The sequence below is a fragment of the Pecten maximus genome, chromosome 5 (assembly GCF_902652985.1).
Source record: "Pecten maximus chromosome 5, xPecMax1.1, whole genome shotgun sequence".
NCBI classification, from domain to species: domain Eukaryota; kingdom Metazoa; phylum Mollusca; class Bivalvia; order Pectinida; family Pectinidae; genus Pecten; species Pecten maximus.
This window is the reverse complement of record NC_047019.1, coordinates 31,976,154-31,996,504: the sequence shown is the minus strand read 5'-3', so window position 1 is coordinate 31,996,504 and position 20,351 is coordinate 31,976,154. Positions and strand designations below refer to the sequence as shown.

Here is a 20,351-nt window from a genome sequence, read left to right as displayed (position 1 = left end):
ATAGACAACGGTATAGACAGCTCTATAGACAACGGTATAGACAGCTCTATAGACAACGGTATAGACAGCTCTATAGACAACGGTGTAGACAGCTCTATAGACAACGGTATAGACAGCTCTGTAGACAACGGTATAGACAGCTCCGTAGACAACGGTATAGACAGCTGTATAGACAACGGTATAGACAGCTCTATAGACAACGTCATAGACAGCTCTATAGACAACGGTATAGACAGCTCTATAGACAACGTCGTAGACAGCTCTGTAGACAACCGTATAGACAGCTCTATAGACAACGGTATAGACAGCTCTGTATACAACGGTATAGACAGCTCTATAGACAACGGTATAGACAGCTCTGTATACAACGTCATAGACAGCTGTATAGACAACGGTATAGACAGCTGTATACACAACGGTATAGACAACGGTATAGACAGCTCTGTAGACAACGGTATAGACAGCTTTATAGACAACGGTATATACAACGGTATAGACAACGGTATAGACAGCTCTATAGACAACGGTATAGACAGCTCTGTATACAACGGTATAGACAGCTCTATAGACAAACGGTATAGACAGCTCTGTATACAACGGTATAGACAACTCTATAGACAACGGTATAGACAGCTCTATAGACAACGGTATAGACAGCTCTATAGACAACGGTATAGACAGCTCTGTAGACAACGGTATAGACAGCTTTATAGACAACGGTATAGACAACGGTATAGACAACGGTATAGACAGCTCTATAGACAACGGTATAGACAGCTCTATAGACAACGGTATAGACAGCTATGTAGACAACGTTATAGACAGCTCTATAGACAACGGTATAGACAGCTCTGTAGATAACGGTAATGACAGCTCTATAGACAACGGTATAGACAGCTCTATAGACAACGGTATAGACAGCTCTATAGACAACGGTATAGACAGCTCTCTAGACAACGGTATAGACAGCTTTATAGACAACGGTATAGACAACGGTATAGACAACGGTATAGACAGCTCTATAGACAACGGTATAGACAGCTCTGTAGACAACGGTATAGACAGCTTTATAGACAACGGTATAGACAACGGTATAGACAACGGTATAGACAACTCTATAGACAACGGTATAGACAGCTCTATAGACAACGGTATAGACAGCTCTATAGACAACTGTAAAGACAGCTCTATAGACAACGGTATAGACAGCTCTGTAGACAACGGTATAGATAGCTCTATAGACAACGGTATAGACAGCTCTATAGACAACGGTATAGACAGCTCTATAGACAACGGTATAGACAGCTCTATAGACAACAGTAAAGACAGCTCTGTAGACAACAGTATAGACAGCTCTATAGACAATGGTATAGACAGCTCTATAGACAACGGTATAGACAGCTTTATAGACAACGGTATAGACAACGGTATAGACAGCTCTGAAGACAACGGTATAGACAGCTTTATAGACAACGGTATAGACAACGGTATAGACAGCTCTATAGACAACGGTATAGACAGCTCTGTAGACAACGGTATAGACAGCTCTGTAGACAACGTCATAGACAGCTATATAGATAACGGTATAGACAACTCTATAGACAACGGTATAGACAGCTATATAGACAACGGTATAGACAGCTCTATAGACAACGGTATAGACAGCTCTATAGACAACGGTATAGACAGCTCTGTAGACAACGGTATAGACAGATCTATAGACAACGGTATAGACAGCTCTATAGACAACGGTATAGACAGCTCTATAGACAACGGTGTAGACAGCTCTGTAGACAACGGTATAGACAGCTCTGTAGACAACGATATAGACAGCTCTATAGACATGGGTATAGACAGCTCTGTAGACAACGGTATAGACAGCTGTATAGACAACGGTATAGACAGCTCTATAGACAACGGTATAGACAGCTCTGTAGACAACGGTATAGACAGCTCTGTAGACAACGGTATAGACAGCTCTATAGACAACTGTGAAGACAGCTCTATAGACAACGGTATAGACAGCTCTATAGACAACGGTATAGACAGCTCTATAGACAACGGTATAGACAGCTCTATAGACAACGGTATAGACAGCTCTATAGACAACTGTATAGACAGCTCTATAGACAACAGTAAAGACAGCTCTGTAGACAACAGTATAGACAGCTCTATAGACAATGGTATAGACAGCTCTATAGACAACGGTATAGACAGCTTTATAGACAACGGTATAGACAACGGTATAGACAGCTCTGAAGACAACGGTATAGACAGCTTTATAGACAACGGTATAGACAACGGTATAGACAGCTCTATAGACAACGGTATAGACAGCTCTGTAGACAACGGTATAGACAGCTCTGTAGACAACGTCATAGACAGCTATATAGATAACGGTATAGACAACTCTATAGACAACGGTATAGACAGCTATATAGACAACGGTATAGACAGCTCTATAGACAACGGTATAGACAGCTCTATAGACAACGGTATAGACAGCTCTGTAGACAACGGTATAGACAGATCTATAGACAACGGTATAGACAGCTCTATAGACAACGGTATAGACAGCTCTATAGACAACGGTGTAGACAGCTCTGTAGACAACGGTATAGACAGCTCTGTAGACAACGATATAGACAGCTCTATAGACATGGGTATAGACAGCTCTGTAGACAACGGTATAGACAGCTGTATAGACAACGGTATAGACAGCTCTATAGACAACGGTATAGACAGCTCTGTAGACAACGGTATAGACAGCTCTGTAGACAACGGTATAGACAGCTCTATAGACAACTGTGAAGACAGCTCTATAGACAACGGTATAGACAGCTCTATAGACAACGGTATAGACAGCTCTATAGACAACGGTATAGACAGCTCTATAGACAACGGTATAGACAGCTCTATAGACAACTGTATAGACAGCTCTATAGACAACGGTGTAGACAGCTCTATAGACAACGGTATAGACAGCTCTATAGACAACGGTGTAGACAGCTCTATAGACAACGGTATAGACAGCTCTATAGACAACGGTATAGACAGCTCTATAGACAACGGTATAGACAGCTATATAGACAACGGTGTAGACAGCTCTGTAGACAATGGTATAGACAGCTCTGTAGACAACGGTATAGACAGATCTATAGACAACGGTATAGACAGCTCTATAGACAACGGTATAGACAGCTCTGTAGACAACGGTTAGACAGCTCTGTAGACAACGGTATAGACAGCTGTATAGACAACGGTATAGACAGCTGTATAGACAACGGTATAGACAGCTCTATAGACAACGTCATAGACAGCTCTATAGACAACGGTATAGACAGCTCTATAGACAACGTCGTAGACAGCTCTGTAGACAACGGTATAGACAGCTCTATAGACAACGGTATAGACAGCTCTGTATACAACGGTATAGACAGCTCTATAGACAACGGTATAGACAGCTCTGTATACAACGGTATAGACAGCTCTATAGACAACGGTATAGACAGCTCTATAGACAACGGTATAGACAGCTCTATAGACAACGGTATAGACAGCTCTGTAGACAACGGTATAGACAGCTTGATAGACAACGGTATAGACAACGGTATAGACAGCTCTATAGACAACGGTATAGACAGCTCTATAGACAACGGTATAGACAGCTATGTAGACAACGTTATAGACAGCTCTATAGACAACGGTATAGACAGCTCTGTAGATAACGGTATAGACAGCTCTATAAACAACGGTATAGACAGCTCTATAGACAACGGTATAGACAGCTCTATAGACAACGGTATAGACAGCTCTGTAGACAACGGTATAGACAGCTTTATAGACAACGGTATAGACAACGGTATAGACAGCTCTATAGACAACGGTATAGACAGCTCTGTAGACAACGGTATAGACAGCTTGATAGACAACGGTATATACAACGGTATAGACAACGGTATAGACAGCTCTATAGACAACGGTATAGACAGCTCTGTATACAACGGTATAGACAGCTCTATAGACAACGGTATAGACAGCTCTGTATACAACGGTATAGACAGCTCTATAGACAACGGTATAGACAGCTCTATAGACAACGGTATAGACAGCTCTATAGACAACGGTATAGACAGCTCTGTAGACAACGGTATAGACAGCTTTATAGACAACGGTATAGACAACGGTATAGACAACGGTATAGACAGCTCTATAGACAACGGTATAGACAGCTCTATAGACAACGGTATAGACAGCTATGTAGACAACGTTATAGACAGCTCTATAGACAACGGTATAGACAGCTCTGTAGATAACGGTAATGACAGCTCTATAGACAACGGTATAGACAGCTCTATAGACAACGGTATAGACAGCTCTATAGACAACGGTATAGACAGCTCTGTAGACAACGGTATAGACAGCTTTATAGACAACGGTATAGACAGCTCTATAGACAACGGTATAGACAGCTCTATAGATAACGTTATAGACAGCTCTATAGACAACCGTATAGACAGCTCTATATACAACGGTATAGACAGCTCTATAGACAACGGTATAGACAGCTCTATAGACAACGGTATAGACAGCTCTGTATACAACGGTATAGACAGCTCTATAGACAACGGTATAGACAGCTCTATAGACAACGGTATAGACAGCTCTATAGACAACGGTATAGACAGCTCTGTAGACAACGGTATAGACAGCTCTATAGACAACTGTAAAGACAGCTCTATAGACAACGGTATAGACAGCTCTATAGACAACGGTATAGACAGCTCTATAGACAACGGTATAGACAGCTCTATGGACAACGGTATAGACAGCTATGTAGACAACGGTATAGACAGCTGTATAGACAACGGTATAGACAGCTCTATAGACAACGGTATAGACAGCTCTATAGACAACGGTATAGACAACGGTATAGACAGCTCTGTAGACAACGGTATAGACAGGTTCGCCTCGGGAAATAGTTAATGTCTTGGGGACATTAAAACTGTTACTTCACTCAAACCCATACAATACCTGTTTAATAGCGGTATAGGCAGTTATATAGACAACGGTATATACAGGTTATATAGACAAGGGTATACACAGTTATATAGACAACGGTATATACAGGTTATATAGACAAGGGTATATACAGTTATATAGACAATGGTACGTACAGTTATATAGACAACGGTATATACAGGTTATATAGACAAGGGTATACACAGTTATATAGACAAGGGTATATACAGTTATATAGACAAGGATATAAACAGTTATATAGACAAGGGTATATACAGTTATATAGACAAGGGTATACACAGTTATATATACAACAGTATATACAGTTATATAGACAACGGTATATACAGTTATATAAACAATGGTATATACAGTTATATAGACAACAGTATATACAGTTATATAGACAATGGTATATACAGTTATATAGACAATGGTATATACAGTTATATAGACGATGGTATATACAGTTATATAGACGATGGTATATACAGTACAGTAACAGAGCGCATGATAAATTAAATTTAAATCACTGCCTCCGCTAGGGATCGAACCCGGGACCTCTGGCTTACTAGTCTTACGCTCAACCGATCGAGCTAAAGAGAAGATCTCTCTAGCCGAGCGGTATATTGCGGCTAGTATTTACCAGGGTTACATACTCCCCCTCCAGGAAAGAACTCGTCCTCGAGTTTCCAGGGGTTACAGCGATGCTTTCGCAAGCAGCGATGAGTATCATTCCCGAGTCCCTACATGGGCGCCAATGTAACAGAGCGCAGGAATTAGATAAATTTAAACCACTGCCTCCGCTAGGGACCGAACCCGGGACCTCTGGCTTACTAGTCTTGCGCTCAACCGATCGAGCTAAAGAGAAGATCTCTCTAGCCGAGCGGTATATTGCGGCTAGTATTTACTAGGGTTACATATAGACGATGGTATATACAGTTATATAGACAATGGTATATACAGTTATATAGACAATGTTATATACAGTTATATAGACGATGGTATATACAGTTATACAGACAACAGTATATACAGTTATATAAACAATGGTATATACAGTTATATAGACAACGGTATATACAGTTATATAGACAACGGTATATACAGTTATATAGACAATGGTATATACAGTTATATAGACAACGGTACATACAGTTATATAGACAATGGTATATACAGTTATATAGACAATGGTATATACAGTTATATAGACAACAGTATATACAGTTATATAGACAATGGCATATACAGTTATATAGACAATGGTATATACAGTTATATAGACAAGGGTATACACAGTTATATAGACAACGGTACGTACAGTTATATAGACAACGGTATATACAGTTATATAGACAACGGTATATACAGTTATATAGACAACGGTATGTATAGTTATATAGACAACAGTATATACAGTTATATAGACAACGGTATATACAGTTATATAGACAACGGTATATACAGTTATATAGAAAACGGTATATATAGTTATATAGACAACGGTATATACAGTTATATACACAATGGTATATACAGTTATATAGACAACGGTATATGCAGTACTGTAGACAACGGTATAGACAATTATATAGACAACAGTATGGGCAGTTATGTAGACAACAGTATAGGCAGTTATATAGATTAAAAATGTTATCAACCGGGTAATTAGTCAAACGTGATATTTACCAGGAATTAGTTATTTAGCCCTCATTCACATTTTCATGGATATTTTTCTTCGTTCATTCAGATTGAACAATGCATTGTCATATTCCTTCGGTTCATCTCTTCCGCAATCCCTCATATTCCGATAAAGTCAAAAAACGTTTACGTAAGCGTTTTCGAGACCAAGACGAAGCTGACACAATTTGTTTACTAGAAACGGCAGGGTGACCAACACGAGAAGCAAAATTACTTATATCTTTTTCTAAACGTATTTATTTGACTTAGAATGATGTGAACGGGTTGATGGAATGTTTCGGTGACTTAACTGTCTAAAAGATTTAGTGCAATTCCCTGCTGAATGTGCAAACACTCCTGGACAGTGTCAATAACTAAATTCGCTGTGCATGCGAACATTTTCTTCAAATATATCGGTATTACATGTTTTAATGAATAGGATTTCCGCATCTTAGGAAGTTAATAAGAGTTGCGCGATATAATTCAAGAAATGGTTTTATGTTAAAGTCGCTTTTAAGCAGTAAAATGTGATATTGATGGTGAAAAATCAATGTAGGTACTAGGGTAACGGTTTAAGAGAGCAAAGGGGTTTCGGTTAAATCCTTGTTTTATGTACGATTCCAGATGTCTTGATTAACATGGCGAAGAAACAACAGGATTGTTGCTAAATATAGCCTAGTGACAGAAACAGAGACTTAAAATAATTTACATCAAATAAGTTGTGTATTGAAGTTAGCAAATGTGTCACCTAGTATCCAATATTATGTACCATGCTCATAACCATAGCATCCTGTACCGACTACACCACGGTTTCCGCTAACTAAGATCATGCGAGAGTCAGCTTTTAGACTTCCTAGAGGATGTATCACAGACTGTAGATGATGGAAAGCAGAGCGATGTCCTCAGCATGGACTTCTCTCAGGCGTTTGACAGAGTGAATCATTTTCTACCCTGTCATAAGCTTAGATACATTGTACTATGGAGTAAATGATAAGGTCAACACCTGGATAGAAAGTTTACAGACAGAAAACAGTGTGTACTTGTGAGTGTCCAAAAATCTGAACCCGTCAAAGTAACGCCATGGGTGCCCCAAGAATCTGTCATCGACACATGTCTTTTCCATCTCTATATAAACGACATCCCCCAAAAACAACTCTGCTGTTCAGCGTTTTGCTGATAATGCCTTCGTGTGTCTGACAGTGAGTTTTTAGTGAGATACAGATAGGCTACAGAAAGACCTCGACAAGTTGGCACTCTGGGAAAGTCGTTGGGGATATGTCATTCCGTCCCGATAAATGTTCCATCCTATCCTATCCATCTCCAACAACCTAGTGCAACTCTCTCACAAGCTACATGGAACCAGAACATTGATATTACCTATTAATGCATTCTACTACATACATTGTATATTGCCGTAAAGGCACCAAAACATAATTATATAGCATGAATTATATCATTTATCGTGCGATAAATAATACCCATGTAAGCTTACTTAACACATTTACATGCATAGTGTCTCCAAATAATCTCCTTAACCGTAACCCCAGTACCCTCACAGATTCTTCTGGATAAGAAAATAAGTTTACTGCTTTAAAGCGGCATTAACATATAACCAAGCCTGAATTATATCGCACAAGTCTTAATTACTTCCTTAGATGCGGAAATCCGATTATACACACATGTAATACATATATATTTGAAGAAAATGCTCGCATGCATAGCGAATTCAGCATAGGTATTGACACTGGCTATGAGTGTTTGCACATTTTAGACAGTGAAGTAACCGAAACATTCCCTTCACCCGTGCACATCATTTTAAGTAAAATAGATACGTTAATAAAGATATAAGTAATTTTGCTTCTCTTGTTGGTCATCCTGCCGCTTCGGTGCCGACACCCCATATCCCACAATACCGCATCCCCAATTTTGAGGCTGCACACGGTGCTTCAGGAATATTTCAGAAAATGGCCTTATCTACAAGATTCGATAATATTTATGAAGAAGCGATGGAGAGCATTGTTTCTGAAAAAGACAGCACTAACACACAAGTAGTAATAAAAATGGCAGTTAGCATACTTAGAGACTATCTTCGGGAAAAAGCATTAGAAACACTAGAAGATATGATCACTGTTTCGAGATGATTTAAACGTGGGCATAATAAAACAGTAATTGTATTGGTATTTCTGGAAATAGCACTTTCATTTCCCCCCTTGGCAATTGAAATATCCCTCGGCTTTTATATTTAATATCTCGGGGACAATAAAAGTGTTATTTCTCTAACAACCATACAATAACTGTATTGAAACTATTGAACACCTGTGACGTTTCGGAATTTAGTCCTATCCTTTCAAGCGTCATGGTCACTCAGATGCCAACACTGCCAGACGACAGTCATGACGACTTCTAGTTTACTGGTTTACTGGAAAGCCGAGATTTCAGTGATTCAAATGGTGTTTTAGTGATTATGTAATCACTTTGACCTTCAGCCACATGTAATAGAACATCGGTTTATTACAAGTACCTCGTGTCAAATATTCTTGAATATTTACATTTGCCTGGCAATGCCACTAAATAAACTAACCAAAACAAAGTGTTGTCTATGAGAGTATAACTGACACCCAAAGCATGCCATGATTCCAGTGCGTAAGAATATATGTACATGTACAATGTAAACAAAGGTGGCGGCCAATGTGAATCGAACTCTGAACTCCTGAGTGACCAATCACAAGAAATTTGAAACAACTAAACTAAATGGTATAATATCGACAAAAACACATCAAATAAAGAAAATATGATAATAAATAAAACATTGTGAATACCAATATCATTATTTTTTTTCGTTTTTGCATGCACTATTTTGTTTGGCAATCTGCACGTGAGAAGAAAGGCTGTTCCAGTTTTGAAACGGTAATTTCGCGATTGACGATAAGGCGGGAAATTTAAATTATAAGTCGAAACCAATATATTTTTTAAATAAAAAAAATTCATCATTTGTCTGCAAAGCTCTGTCATTTATATCGAACAGAGATGCCATATCAAGACAGTTTAATGCTTAACTATTACACAGAAACTTATGATATATAAATTTGTAACATGTCTTCCTTCGTCACTTGTGTTTCTAAGTTCTACATATACATGTATATACAGTGTATACAGGAGACAGATAACAAGGTCAAAGGTCAAAGTAGCATGAAATATTATGTTACTTTACTTTTGTGTTACACTGCATTTTGGTACAGTACATGCATGCGTTACAATGTAGGTTACATTACTTTTCGGGTACACTGCTTGCATGTTACACTGCTTGATGGGTACACTGCTTGTGGGGTACACTGCTAGCATGTTACACTACTTGTGGGGTACACTGCTTGCATGTTACACTAATTGTAGCGTACATTACTTAAATGTAACATTAATTGTGGCGTACACTATTTGTATGTTACATTATTTGTGGGGTTACACCACTTTTGTTGCATTACTTGAGTATTACATTACTTTTGTGTTGTATTACTTGCATGTTACAATTTTTTTGGGTGCACTTCGTTATTGTACATCACTTGTTTCGTTACATTGTATGTTCGAACGCTTGTAACATTACTCATATAACATTACTTATGCTTCATTTCTTTACTTTCGTGTTGAATTAATATGTGTTTGGATTGTTTCATGTTACTTGTGCGCTACATAACTGGCAGGTTTACCTCCTTTTTATACAATTCATTGTCATTTATATGTATATTTTCTCTGGTTTTGTAGATGCTGCTGAGATGATGGCTTCTAACGGCACAGCAATAACCATTGACACTGCGAATTCAGGAGCAATAACACTATTCGCAATTGCTCTGTTCTGTACTATTGGAAATCTCGGAGCTATGACAATGATTATTTTCAACCCTAGATATAGAAAAACGTCTATGGCCATTTTATGTCATCACTGTTTTCTGGACCTGTTGAAGTCGCTTTACTGTTTCCCGTACGCATACAGTTTGTGGACGTCTATAGAAATTCCATACTGTAGTTTCATTGGATCTTCGTACGTATTCATAATGACAACGTCGGCGTACAATTTATTGGCACTAGTTGTAAACGAAGAATACGAGTTAAGTCAATCGGACGATAAGAGCAAAAAAGGCGATAGGCCTTGTATATTTTTTGGAATACTTATCATATGGTTCATGAGCCTATTGCTTAATCTTGGAGTGGCAATAATTCCTTCAAATACGACATTCATCCAGGAGACTGGGAATTGCATGTTTCTTTATGGAGTTCCGAACGGCTTTGTATTACACCTTTTATGGATAACTCTGGTATCCATGGCAATAATTCTGGCCCTAACGAGTTTCTTCCAAATCTACAGAAGAATAACTGTGCTAACCAAAGAAGCAAGATGGAGTTACATACACAAATCATTAAGTGGCGACTTCGAGAGTGAGACCCAGACGGACCCTGTTGTAAGTTATCAACAATTAACAAACGAAAAATACCGAAAATCACATTTACAATTTCATTTGAGGAGAGTTCTAATGTTTATTTCCATGGTAACGTCATTTGCATTATTTTGGTACCCGTTATTTTTTCTCACTATATTTGATCCTGGATTTAGCGAGTCCCGTAAGATGTACAGAATACTAACAATTACTGCGTGGAGTCAGCCAGTAACAACTCCTGTCTTTTGTGGTTTGATACTGCGAGATATTCGGAGACGGGACAGCATGATACGAGAGTTGTCCTCCTGTTCCTTCCCAATGAGACGCCGGGAAAGCAACCGAAGGAACGGACCAACCAGCATAGAGGAACTTGAAACATTTGATCTAGGAATTTCGAATGTTGATTTCGACCAAAGTGGCAGGACACCAGAACACGAGAATGTCACCGCCTCATCCAAGGTATCGCCTGAGAGTGCACCAGGTGAAGTCGAGTACCAACCATCATCTTCTTTTTCACCTGCCAAGTCGGACACGGGCAGAACCTACCGAATGAGTCAAGTGTAGTGTGTATAGTTAAGTCGTGTATTTGTTATATAAATGTTTTGTACTGTTGAGCCCAGCTTTTGGCTGTTTAATGATATTAAATTTTTACATGTCATGTTCGTACATCAACATCTTTATTTTATATTGATTAAAACGAACAAATGTGAACAAATTGTTATTTTTTCTTTTCAAATCTAAGGTAGACAATGTAACGCTGTCCATTAAGAATCATATTGATTTACAAGGACATCCATACGAGTATTCAATGGAGTTTTAATTAATATGCAGTTACAACCACCTAGGGTTTCATGTCGACGAGATGAATTCCCTAATGTTTGCCGGGGTATCGTCAGTCAGCACGTTAGCATTCCTCCCTGAATATTCCAATATAGATGTTGGCCTTTAGCTATAAATTATGCCTAACGGGGAGGTATAATCAAACTGTGCTCTTGGCTTTGAAATAAAATGTTTTTCAGGAATGTCTATATACTTGTAATGGAAAAGTATATTTTAAACTTTTAAAGAAATATGTCGTTTGCTTACGAAGTCTTCATTTTTAATTTTCAATCTAACAAGTACTAAATTATACTACTACCAATGATAATATTCTTTTACCTGAACATCAAACAAGACATTAACAGGAACAAGATAACAATGTCTGTCATAATCACAACAGGGACATAGAATGTTACTATTGCATCATCACGAGACGGGAACATTATAGTGATACAGCAAAACAAGACACGATGACAACACGTGGAATGTTACTACACCATCCCCGCGAGACGGGAACATTATAGAAATACAGTCACAAAGGACACAATGACAACACGTAGATTGTTACTACTGCATCATCACGTGAAGGGAACATTATACTAATACAGCCAAATCAAGACACAATGACAACACGTACAATGCTACCACAGCATCACCGCCAGACGGGAACCTTATAGTTACGGCCACATTAGACATTGAAAAGCTGAAGTGTAACCATCGCCAGAAGGAACATTGAGATGTATCTTTATCAATGCCAAAAACATGCATACCGTAGCAACACTTAGGGATAATAAAGTAACCCTAATGGTATAACTATACCAACGACGACACTTAGGGATATCATCTTCAATTTCATTACTTTCACATAGCGTACATAATCTTTTAGATCTAGGAATACCATGGTACAGTATCTAAAAGTTTTAAAATTCAACGAATGTGCACTCATCGTATATTTAGCTAAAATATGTTTTATTTTCAAAGTCAGAGGCTTGCTTAGGTAGACCTGTGTAACAAAGGTGTCGACAATGTGTACATGTATATATATAATACACTTTAAAGAATTTTCTAAATCGTTTCTTAATTCTTGAATAAAAATATCATATATACGTTGTTTATATAGCAACACAAATATTTTTCATTGAACACATGATGTGCCAACCACACATCTCCAAAACCCGATAAATATAAATCATATTTCAAATGAAAAAATCCAGTTTGCCTTCCAATTCTGGTTTTTTTGCATTAAGTTCTACTATTCGTTATAACAAGCCCTCAATATACAATTATCGGTCTTCAACAATTTCAGCCAGTATTTAATAATAGAAACCTAACGCTGTATATAATACGGAGAACGACCAAGTTCAAATAAACCATAGAACTATTAACAGCTTTTTTCACACCCAAAACAGATTTCAAAAACGAGAATTGTAGCTTATCAACCTCTGGCGCGGTGTTGAAGCCCCAGATCTCACAACCATAATTCAAAATGTATGTTAGTATCAAATAATGATAACTTAGTATTTTCATTCAATATGAACTTCTTTATCTTACGATTGAGGAGATAATAAGCCTTCCTGCCTTACGCAGCAATGATACTCTGTGCCCCTGTAATTTTCCCATTATATTTAAAACCAAGCCTAAGTAACAATACTAACCTACTAGAACGAATATTCATACCCTGCCTACACTGCTCTCCGGCAGGGTATGAAGTCCCTCCCATTGCCGATAGTGTAGCAAGCCCCGATGTGATTCACATCGGGCAGTATTAGCAGTGGTAAAATTTTTCTCGGATAAAAAAACACATGTAAATTGATGATTCTGGTATCTATCATGAATATTCAAGCAACAAACCTGCACATTACTTCAAATGTTTGACAATAAATAGTAAAATCCAAAACGAGCAAGACACACGGAGATATCAGTGCAAACATACCGCCATCTTTGATACAAGTGTAAAGGTCAATTTCCTTATAAGGAAATCAAAATAAATTGATGCTAATGAGGTTTCCCGCGAGATTTCAACAGAAAAACAGATTCGGAGTAATATATCTCGGTAAGGAAAGTCAATTCATTCTGAAATTATTTAATTACGCAAAGTAAGATTCGCTTTCTTCACAAGAGTTACAAAAGAGTGGTTAAATATCTCTGATTATGTATTTATTTATCGTAGTAGCTTCATCCATATATGGATCACGGGTTCCATATTTGGGTTAGAATCCTCGCGAGAGTTCTTCGAGAAGTATCATGGCGGATCACGGAGACAACTACGAGCAGTATGATATCAGAATATGCGAATTAAAGATTTCTAGATTAGACGGTAGGCTAATACATTGCAAAATTGTATTAGAAATGTTTAATTATACGAACTATTACTCCAAAGTTAAACGATATCCGCTATTTGTAGCATTTTCGAGGTTCACTGTTTTGCTACATTACGAGCAATGGGAGGGAATCGTAGCTCTGACGACGACCATCTGTCAGAAATTTCCGTCCGTCGTCCAGAGCTACGTTATCGCAGCTACTAACCTACCACCTCTATAACTTTTCCATCATATTTCTACTGTTCATTTGGTAACAATCGCTTTTTTTCAAAAAATAACTATTTTCGTTTTATCTACATTTACAGTCAAATTTCAACACTTCGAATACATCTTTAAAAAGTCAAGTATATTTTGGAGGTCAACAATATCTTCAGAAAATGACACAGTATCATCTGCATACATAATTAAGAACAGATTAAATAGTTGAATATGATAACTTTGGCAATTGGATCCAATTAATTCTGATTCAATGCCATTGACAAATAAAGAGAATAGAATCGGTGACAAAGATTACACTTGTAATAAACCGACCTGTTAGTCGAACATTGGGGACAATTTACCATGGTAAAATTAGCCTTACACAAAATAAGACGTAATAACTTTCAACAAACGTTTCCTTACACCTGATTTCCATAGTTTAAACCATACGTTATCATGCGATATACAAAATGTACTATCAAACGCTTTTCTGTAGTCGACAAATACACAGTAAAGTCTTTTGTTCCTTTGTAAAGATTAGGTTATTAAACTATTAAGAACAAAAATTGTGTCTCGGGGTACCGCTTCCCGGCTTAAAGCCTAACTGGGCATCAGGTAACACCGTCGCTCTTACTCCATTTAAGCAGACGTTTATTCAAAAGGGAGGTAAACCACTTACTGTAGCTATATGGATTACCAATGTAAAGCCCCTATGATTATTAACATCAGTTTTATTACATTTCATATGCAAAAGATGATGACGCCTTCCGACCAAACTTTCGGGAAAACCCCACATGCGATATGGTGTTAAAACAATTTTAATAGAGCTGGTGGTAAACATTACTGTACACAATAAAATATTAATTAAGTACCCCATTTAATCCAGATGACTTAACCCTAGATAATCCCTTTTGTGAAACTAACAACTCATCTATACTAAAATCGTTATCAAGATCAGAGTAGATACATTCGTTATCTTACATGGTCTGTAAATTAGCAATGCCTTCAAAATGTTCGCAAAAGCAAATTTAATGATTAATTTCCATTTTTTTAGTCTTCAGCTTAGAAAAAATGTTTAGAAAAAGATTTGGGATCGTTTTTCCTTAAAAAATTATCACATCACCCTCCATCTGAAGATAATTACTTTTCCATCCTTGCTTCATATATCTTGTGCTTTTTTCTTATGACAAACTAAAGCCTCTCTATTGTTTGAAGATCTACATTTATTGAAAGAAAACAGAAAGCTATTCCTACATCGTCGGTAATCCAGGTTACACTGCACAGGACGTGAGCGACTGGGACCGTAGTCATTGTTACGGGTCGCAAATCCTAGGCCTAGGGCCCAACTATCGTCAAAAACTCGTTTAAAGTTTAGATGCTTTTAGGAAACCAATCAAAGGGAAATTATGTAAATTGAGAGCGAATATTCTACCAATATATGGAATTACAAATAAACTGACTGAAAAAAAATTAACATAAACATACATGTACGTCTATGTCAAACTGCATGAAATATATCTAGGTATAGGCTAGCGGAAATATAGGTCATCAGAATACTTTCGTCCAGATCCTGTGAGGCTGTAGGCCTAATATTTCGACCGCAATGGCTACCCAGTAAACACACAACCTTTTCGCAACGTTGCTGGAAAGTTGCATCAACGTTATATTGGAAATAACGTCGATGTAACAGCTTCAAAGTATTGTAACATTCTCTTGTAACATTCTTTAGATGTTATCAAAATATGTTTTTATCACGTTATATAAAAGTTCTGACCAAAACGTTCATTTTGTAACGCCCATCACATGTACCACAGAAGCGCTGTGACAGAAAATGTGTTGCCTAAAAAGTAAGTTGCTAAATGGGCGTTTACGCATGCGTCAAGCCCGTCTGAAAATGTTGACGCGTGCATAAACGCCCATTTAGCAACTTATTGTATAGGCAACACATTTTCTGTCACAGCGCCCCGTGTGTTTGTCTACGACCAAGTTCTTGCCCAGGGTTCGACTGCCGCTTTCGTTTACAGATTCTAAATACATATGAATTATGAAGCACTTTGATAAACTGGTGAGAATGAAAATATACTCCTCGTATAAAATTAAACAATTTATTAACAGGCATAAAAAAACAAAGTACAAAAAAAAAAAAAAAAAAAACCCGCGAGGCACAGTGAGAGTTTTACATTAGATCTCTTTTATTAAGTTGTTCATCTGTATTCTAATTGATTCATCTCATCTTTGTAGTGCATGTTTTTGTCCTTTGATTTCTCTCTCTCGTCACGCATTACACTTATTTCTTTTTTCATATTTTCCATTTGTAACGCAAAGTCAGCTTGTTGATATCTAGAAGATCTGTGTTAAAGATTACAATAGATTCTTTAGGGTTTTTAACCCTCCTTCTTCGGGACTCTGTTGTGGTTTGCTATCCTGCTCCTGTGCTGTCCTTTGCTTTGGATTAATCTCGTGTAGATCTTCTGTGTATTCTCCCGTAACACCACGGAGAAGAACGAAACAGTCTCTAGCGAGTTTGTAGTAGATCCTGGGAGAACCAGCTCTCCTATAAGCCAGCCTTTTCAGGAGATATCCTTCTTTGATTCGGGAAATCATCCATGGCCTTAGCAAACTCGTATAGTTTGTACATCAAATGTTCAAGGTAGGGAACACTGTCGTGTGTAAGTTCTCGGATTCGATCTATAAGGAGATCTCTATGGATATCAATGGCCTCTTTGAGTGCCTCTAGATATGCCGGAATATCTCGACCAAACTCTGTCCACGACGCCTGAGTTCCAGGGACATGGACAAGTTGAGCCGCGCCCCTTACTCCACCCCGGTCACTGCCCGGAACCGGGAACGAGGGAACACCCTCATAACCGCAACACGGGTCACTCCCACCTATCCTAAGGTTAGCCAGAACGCCCCCCTGAAATGCCTCCATTCCTCCCCAGTGAGTCTAGGTCTTTTCTCCCCATTTATTTGCAAGATTACTTCCGCGGTCGAAATCCCTCCCCGGTCATTTTGGCCACTAAACTTACCACGTCCCATATCCTACCCCCTGACATCCCGTACAACCTCATCTCCACTCCTTACCCGAAAGTTTGTATTAGCCCCTAATCCGGTTTACAAAGCTATATTCCACAATGCCCATCTTTCCTGTCACTTGCCTTTTCATTTTTAATCGTACCTACAATAAAAAGAAAGAAATTTCTGTAACATGAATTCACCCCAATACCTTACGTTATACCATACTCCTCACATTCAAGCTATTGAAGTAATATAACTACAATTACTGTCCATGGTACTACTGTCAATATAGTGTCACTGAGAAACTTCCTGGGGAAGGGAATGGATTCCAGGGGAATACACCCCCAGGTCTATCCGAGGAAAGGTCTCTCTCATAAAAGGGCTTAAGACGGTTAAAACGAATGACTTGTTGATTCCTGCTACCGGTTTACAGATAACAAAGTTTACATCTGACAGTTTCTTCTTTATGAGGAAAGGGCTCTTCCAATAATTCATCAATTTAGGCTTAATCCCCCCCCCCCCCCCCCCCCCCCCCCCCCCCTCGCTAGGTATGAAGCCAGACTTTCTCGCCCACTTCAAATGTGGCCCCATGGACCCTTTCGATCGTAATTTAATTTTTGTCTACGCTGTTGCTGTTGAACATGGGTTCTCACAATGTCGAAGGCCCGACTACTATTGGCCTGTAATATTTTCCACGAAAGCGTTTTGAGGGACTAGAGTACTAGGTGGAGGTTTAACCATCAGAGTTAGCGGGATGTTTATTTCCCTCCCCAGCATAAGCCTGTCCGGAGTAAAGCCTGAAGTTTCCTGCACACTGGAACGATAAGCCATAGCTACCAAGGATAACCTTATATCCCAATCTATTTGGTCCGTAGCAACATAGGAACGCAAAACCCCTATCAGGGTCCGATTGAATCTTTCAGCCAAGACGTCGCCACTGGGGTGATAGGGAGTTTTCAATTTTCTCATTTCCAGCACCCTCTTTATCTCCTGGAAAAGCTTGGATTCAAAGTCCGGACACTCATCGGAATGTAACACCCTCGGCACACCGAATCTACTGAGAAACTTACTAATGAACACTTCAGCCACCGTCCTAGCTTCCTGATTAGGCAGGGGGTAGGCCTTTTTCTATTTAGAATAGTAATCCCCTACTACTGTACCAAGATATATCGGTTGTCACGTTCTGTAAGGGGAAAAGGCCCTAACAAATCTATCCCCACCTTCTCCATGGGTTCACATGCCCCCATGTTCACTAGCGGAGCCCTACATGTCTGAACAGGATTTTCCCTCGCCCCACAAACCCGACAGGACCGGACTCAGCGAGAGACATCCCGGCGCATTCCGTTCCAATTAATTTTTTGCAATAATTGATTTAATGTTTTTTTAGTTCCAAAATGCCCACTAGTCGGCGCGTCATGAGCATTTGGTAGGACTTCAGACAACAATTTCTGCGGTATTACCAAAAGTGAAGACGACTCCTGGGTCCGGGTATTATATCATTTACGGTACAGAAGTATATCTTTGAGCTCTAGCTGTTCCCACTGTCCAATTTACAGTTTAACTGAAGAAGTCAGATTCTCCAGTCTGACACCTACATGTTTCCCTGTACCTTCTTACTATAATTCAATTACTTTTCTTAATGTGGGGTATTCGCTCCAAGTCTGTTTGACCTCTGCCCGTGTCCAGTGACCCTCAAAAACAAGGCTACTACATAAACTTGGCCTTCTACTCAAGGCATCCACATCGGGTTGTTTATTACCACTTCTATGTTCAATTGTATACTGGAATGTGTCAAGATACTCTATCCAGCGGGCTACCTGTCCCTCGGGCTGTTTAGATGAGGCCAACCACTTTAAAGAGGCATGTATGATCGGTTCTGATGGTAAACTCCCACCCATAAAAGTAGTGCCGAAAATGTTTAACTGCCTTGATAACTGCCAGCAATTCCTAACGGGTAGTACTATATTTACTCTCAGCTGGGGTATGCGCAGTACTGAAGTATGCCAGAACTTTTTCTTGACCATTTTGAATTTGGGACAAAACTGCCCCACAGCCATGCTCGCTGGCATCAGTGTCTGGAATAAAAGGCTGATCAAAATTTGGATACGCCAACACTGCCGAATCATTTGGAGCCCGCTTTAGCTTTCCGAAGGACTCCTGACACTCATGACCCCAGCTGAACCTAGCATCCTTCCTAGTAAGATTGAACAAGGGGACAGCTATATCCGAGAAATTAGGTACAAACTTCCTATAGTAAGAGCACAGCCCTAAGAAACTCACCTCGGTCACACTGGAAGGCGCGGGTCAGTCCCTAACTTTTTTTATTTTCTCAGGGTCAGAACCCGAGGTACAATATTTCCAATCTAAAAAAATGCATTTATGCGGTTTCAACTATAATCCCTCCTGGTTTAGATAGTCCAACACTTATTTTAACCGTTCTATGTGTTGTTCAAAACTACTGGAGTAAACAATACTATCCTCTAGGTAAACGAGGCATATTTTCCATTGTAACCCAGTGAGAACCCTCTCCATCAAACGCTTGAAGGGAGGTGGGTACAGAGGCCAAAAAGGATCACGTTGAAGTGATAGTCCGGAGCCTGTGGTAAAAGCGGATTTTTCTTTCGCATTCTTTGTAAGTCCTAGCCGTCAATGACCGGACGCTCAGTATAAGGTGGTAAAGTAATATTGGTATTAGTATTGGTGCAGAAACGAGACGCACTGAACGAGTGAGGACCCGTTCAGTGCGTCACCCGTTCAGTGCGTCACCCGTTCAGAGCGTCACCCGTTCAGTGCGTCACGCGTTCAGTGCGTCACGCTTTCAGTGCGTCACGCGTTCAGTGCGTCACCCGTTCAGTGCGTCTAG

The 20,351-nt window shown here is 39.1% G+C and overlaps 1 protein-coding gene across 1 annotated transcript in view; it reads left to right on the top strand.

Moving 5' to 3' along the window:
* Nucleotides 1-11,841, top strand: part of LOC117328562 — a 34,953-nt gene extending 23,112 nt beyond the window's left edge. Inside the window, exon 2 of the mRNA XM_033886088.1 lies at nt 10,462-11,841. Coding sequence (XP_033741979.1) covers nt 10,473-11,696 — 1,224 coding nt within the window. The 5' untranslated portion in view covers nt 10,462-10,472 and the 3' untranslated portion in view covers nt 11,697-11,841. The remainder of the gene's footprint in view (nt 1-10,461) is intronic.
* Nucleotides 11,842-20,351: the final 8,510 nt, after the last annotated feature.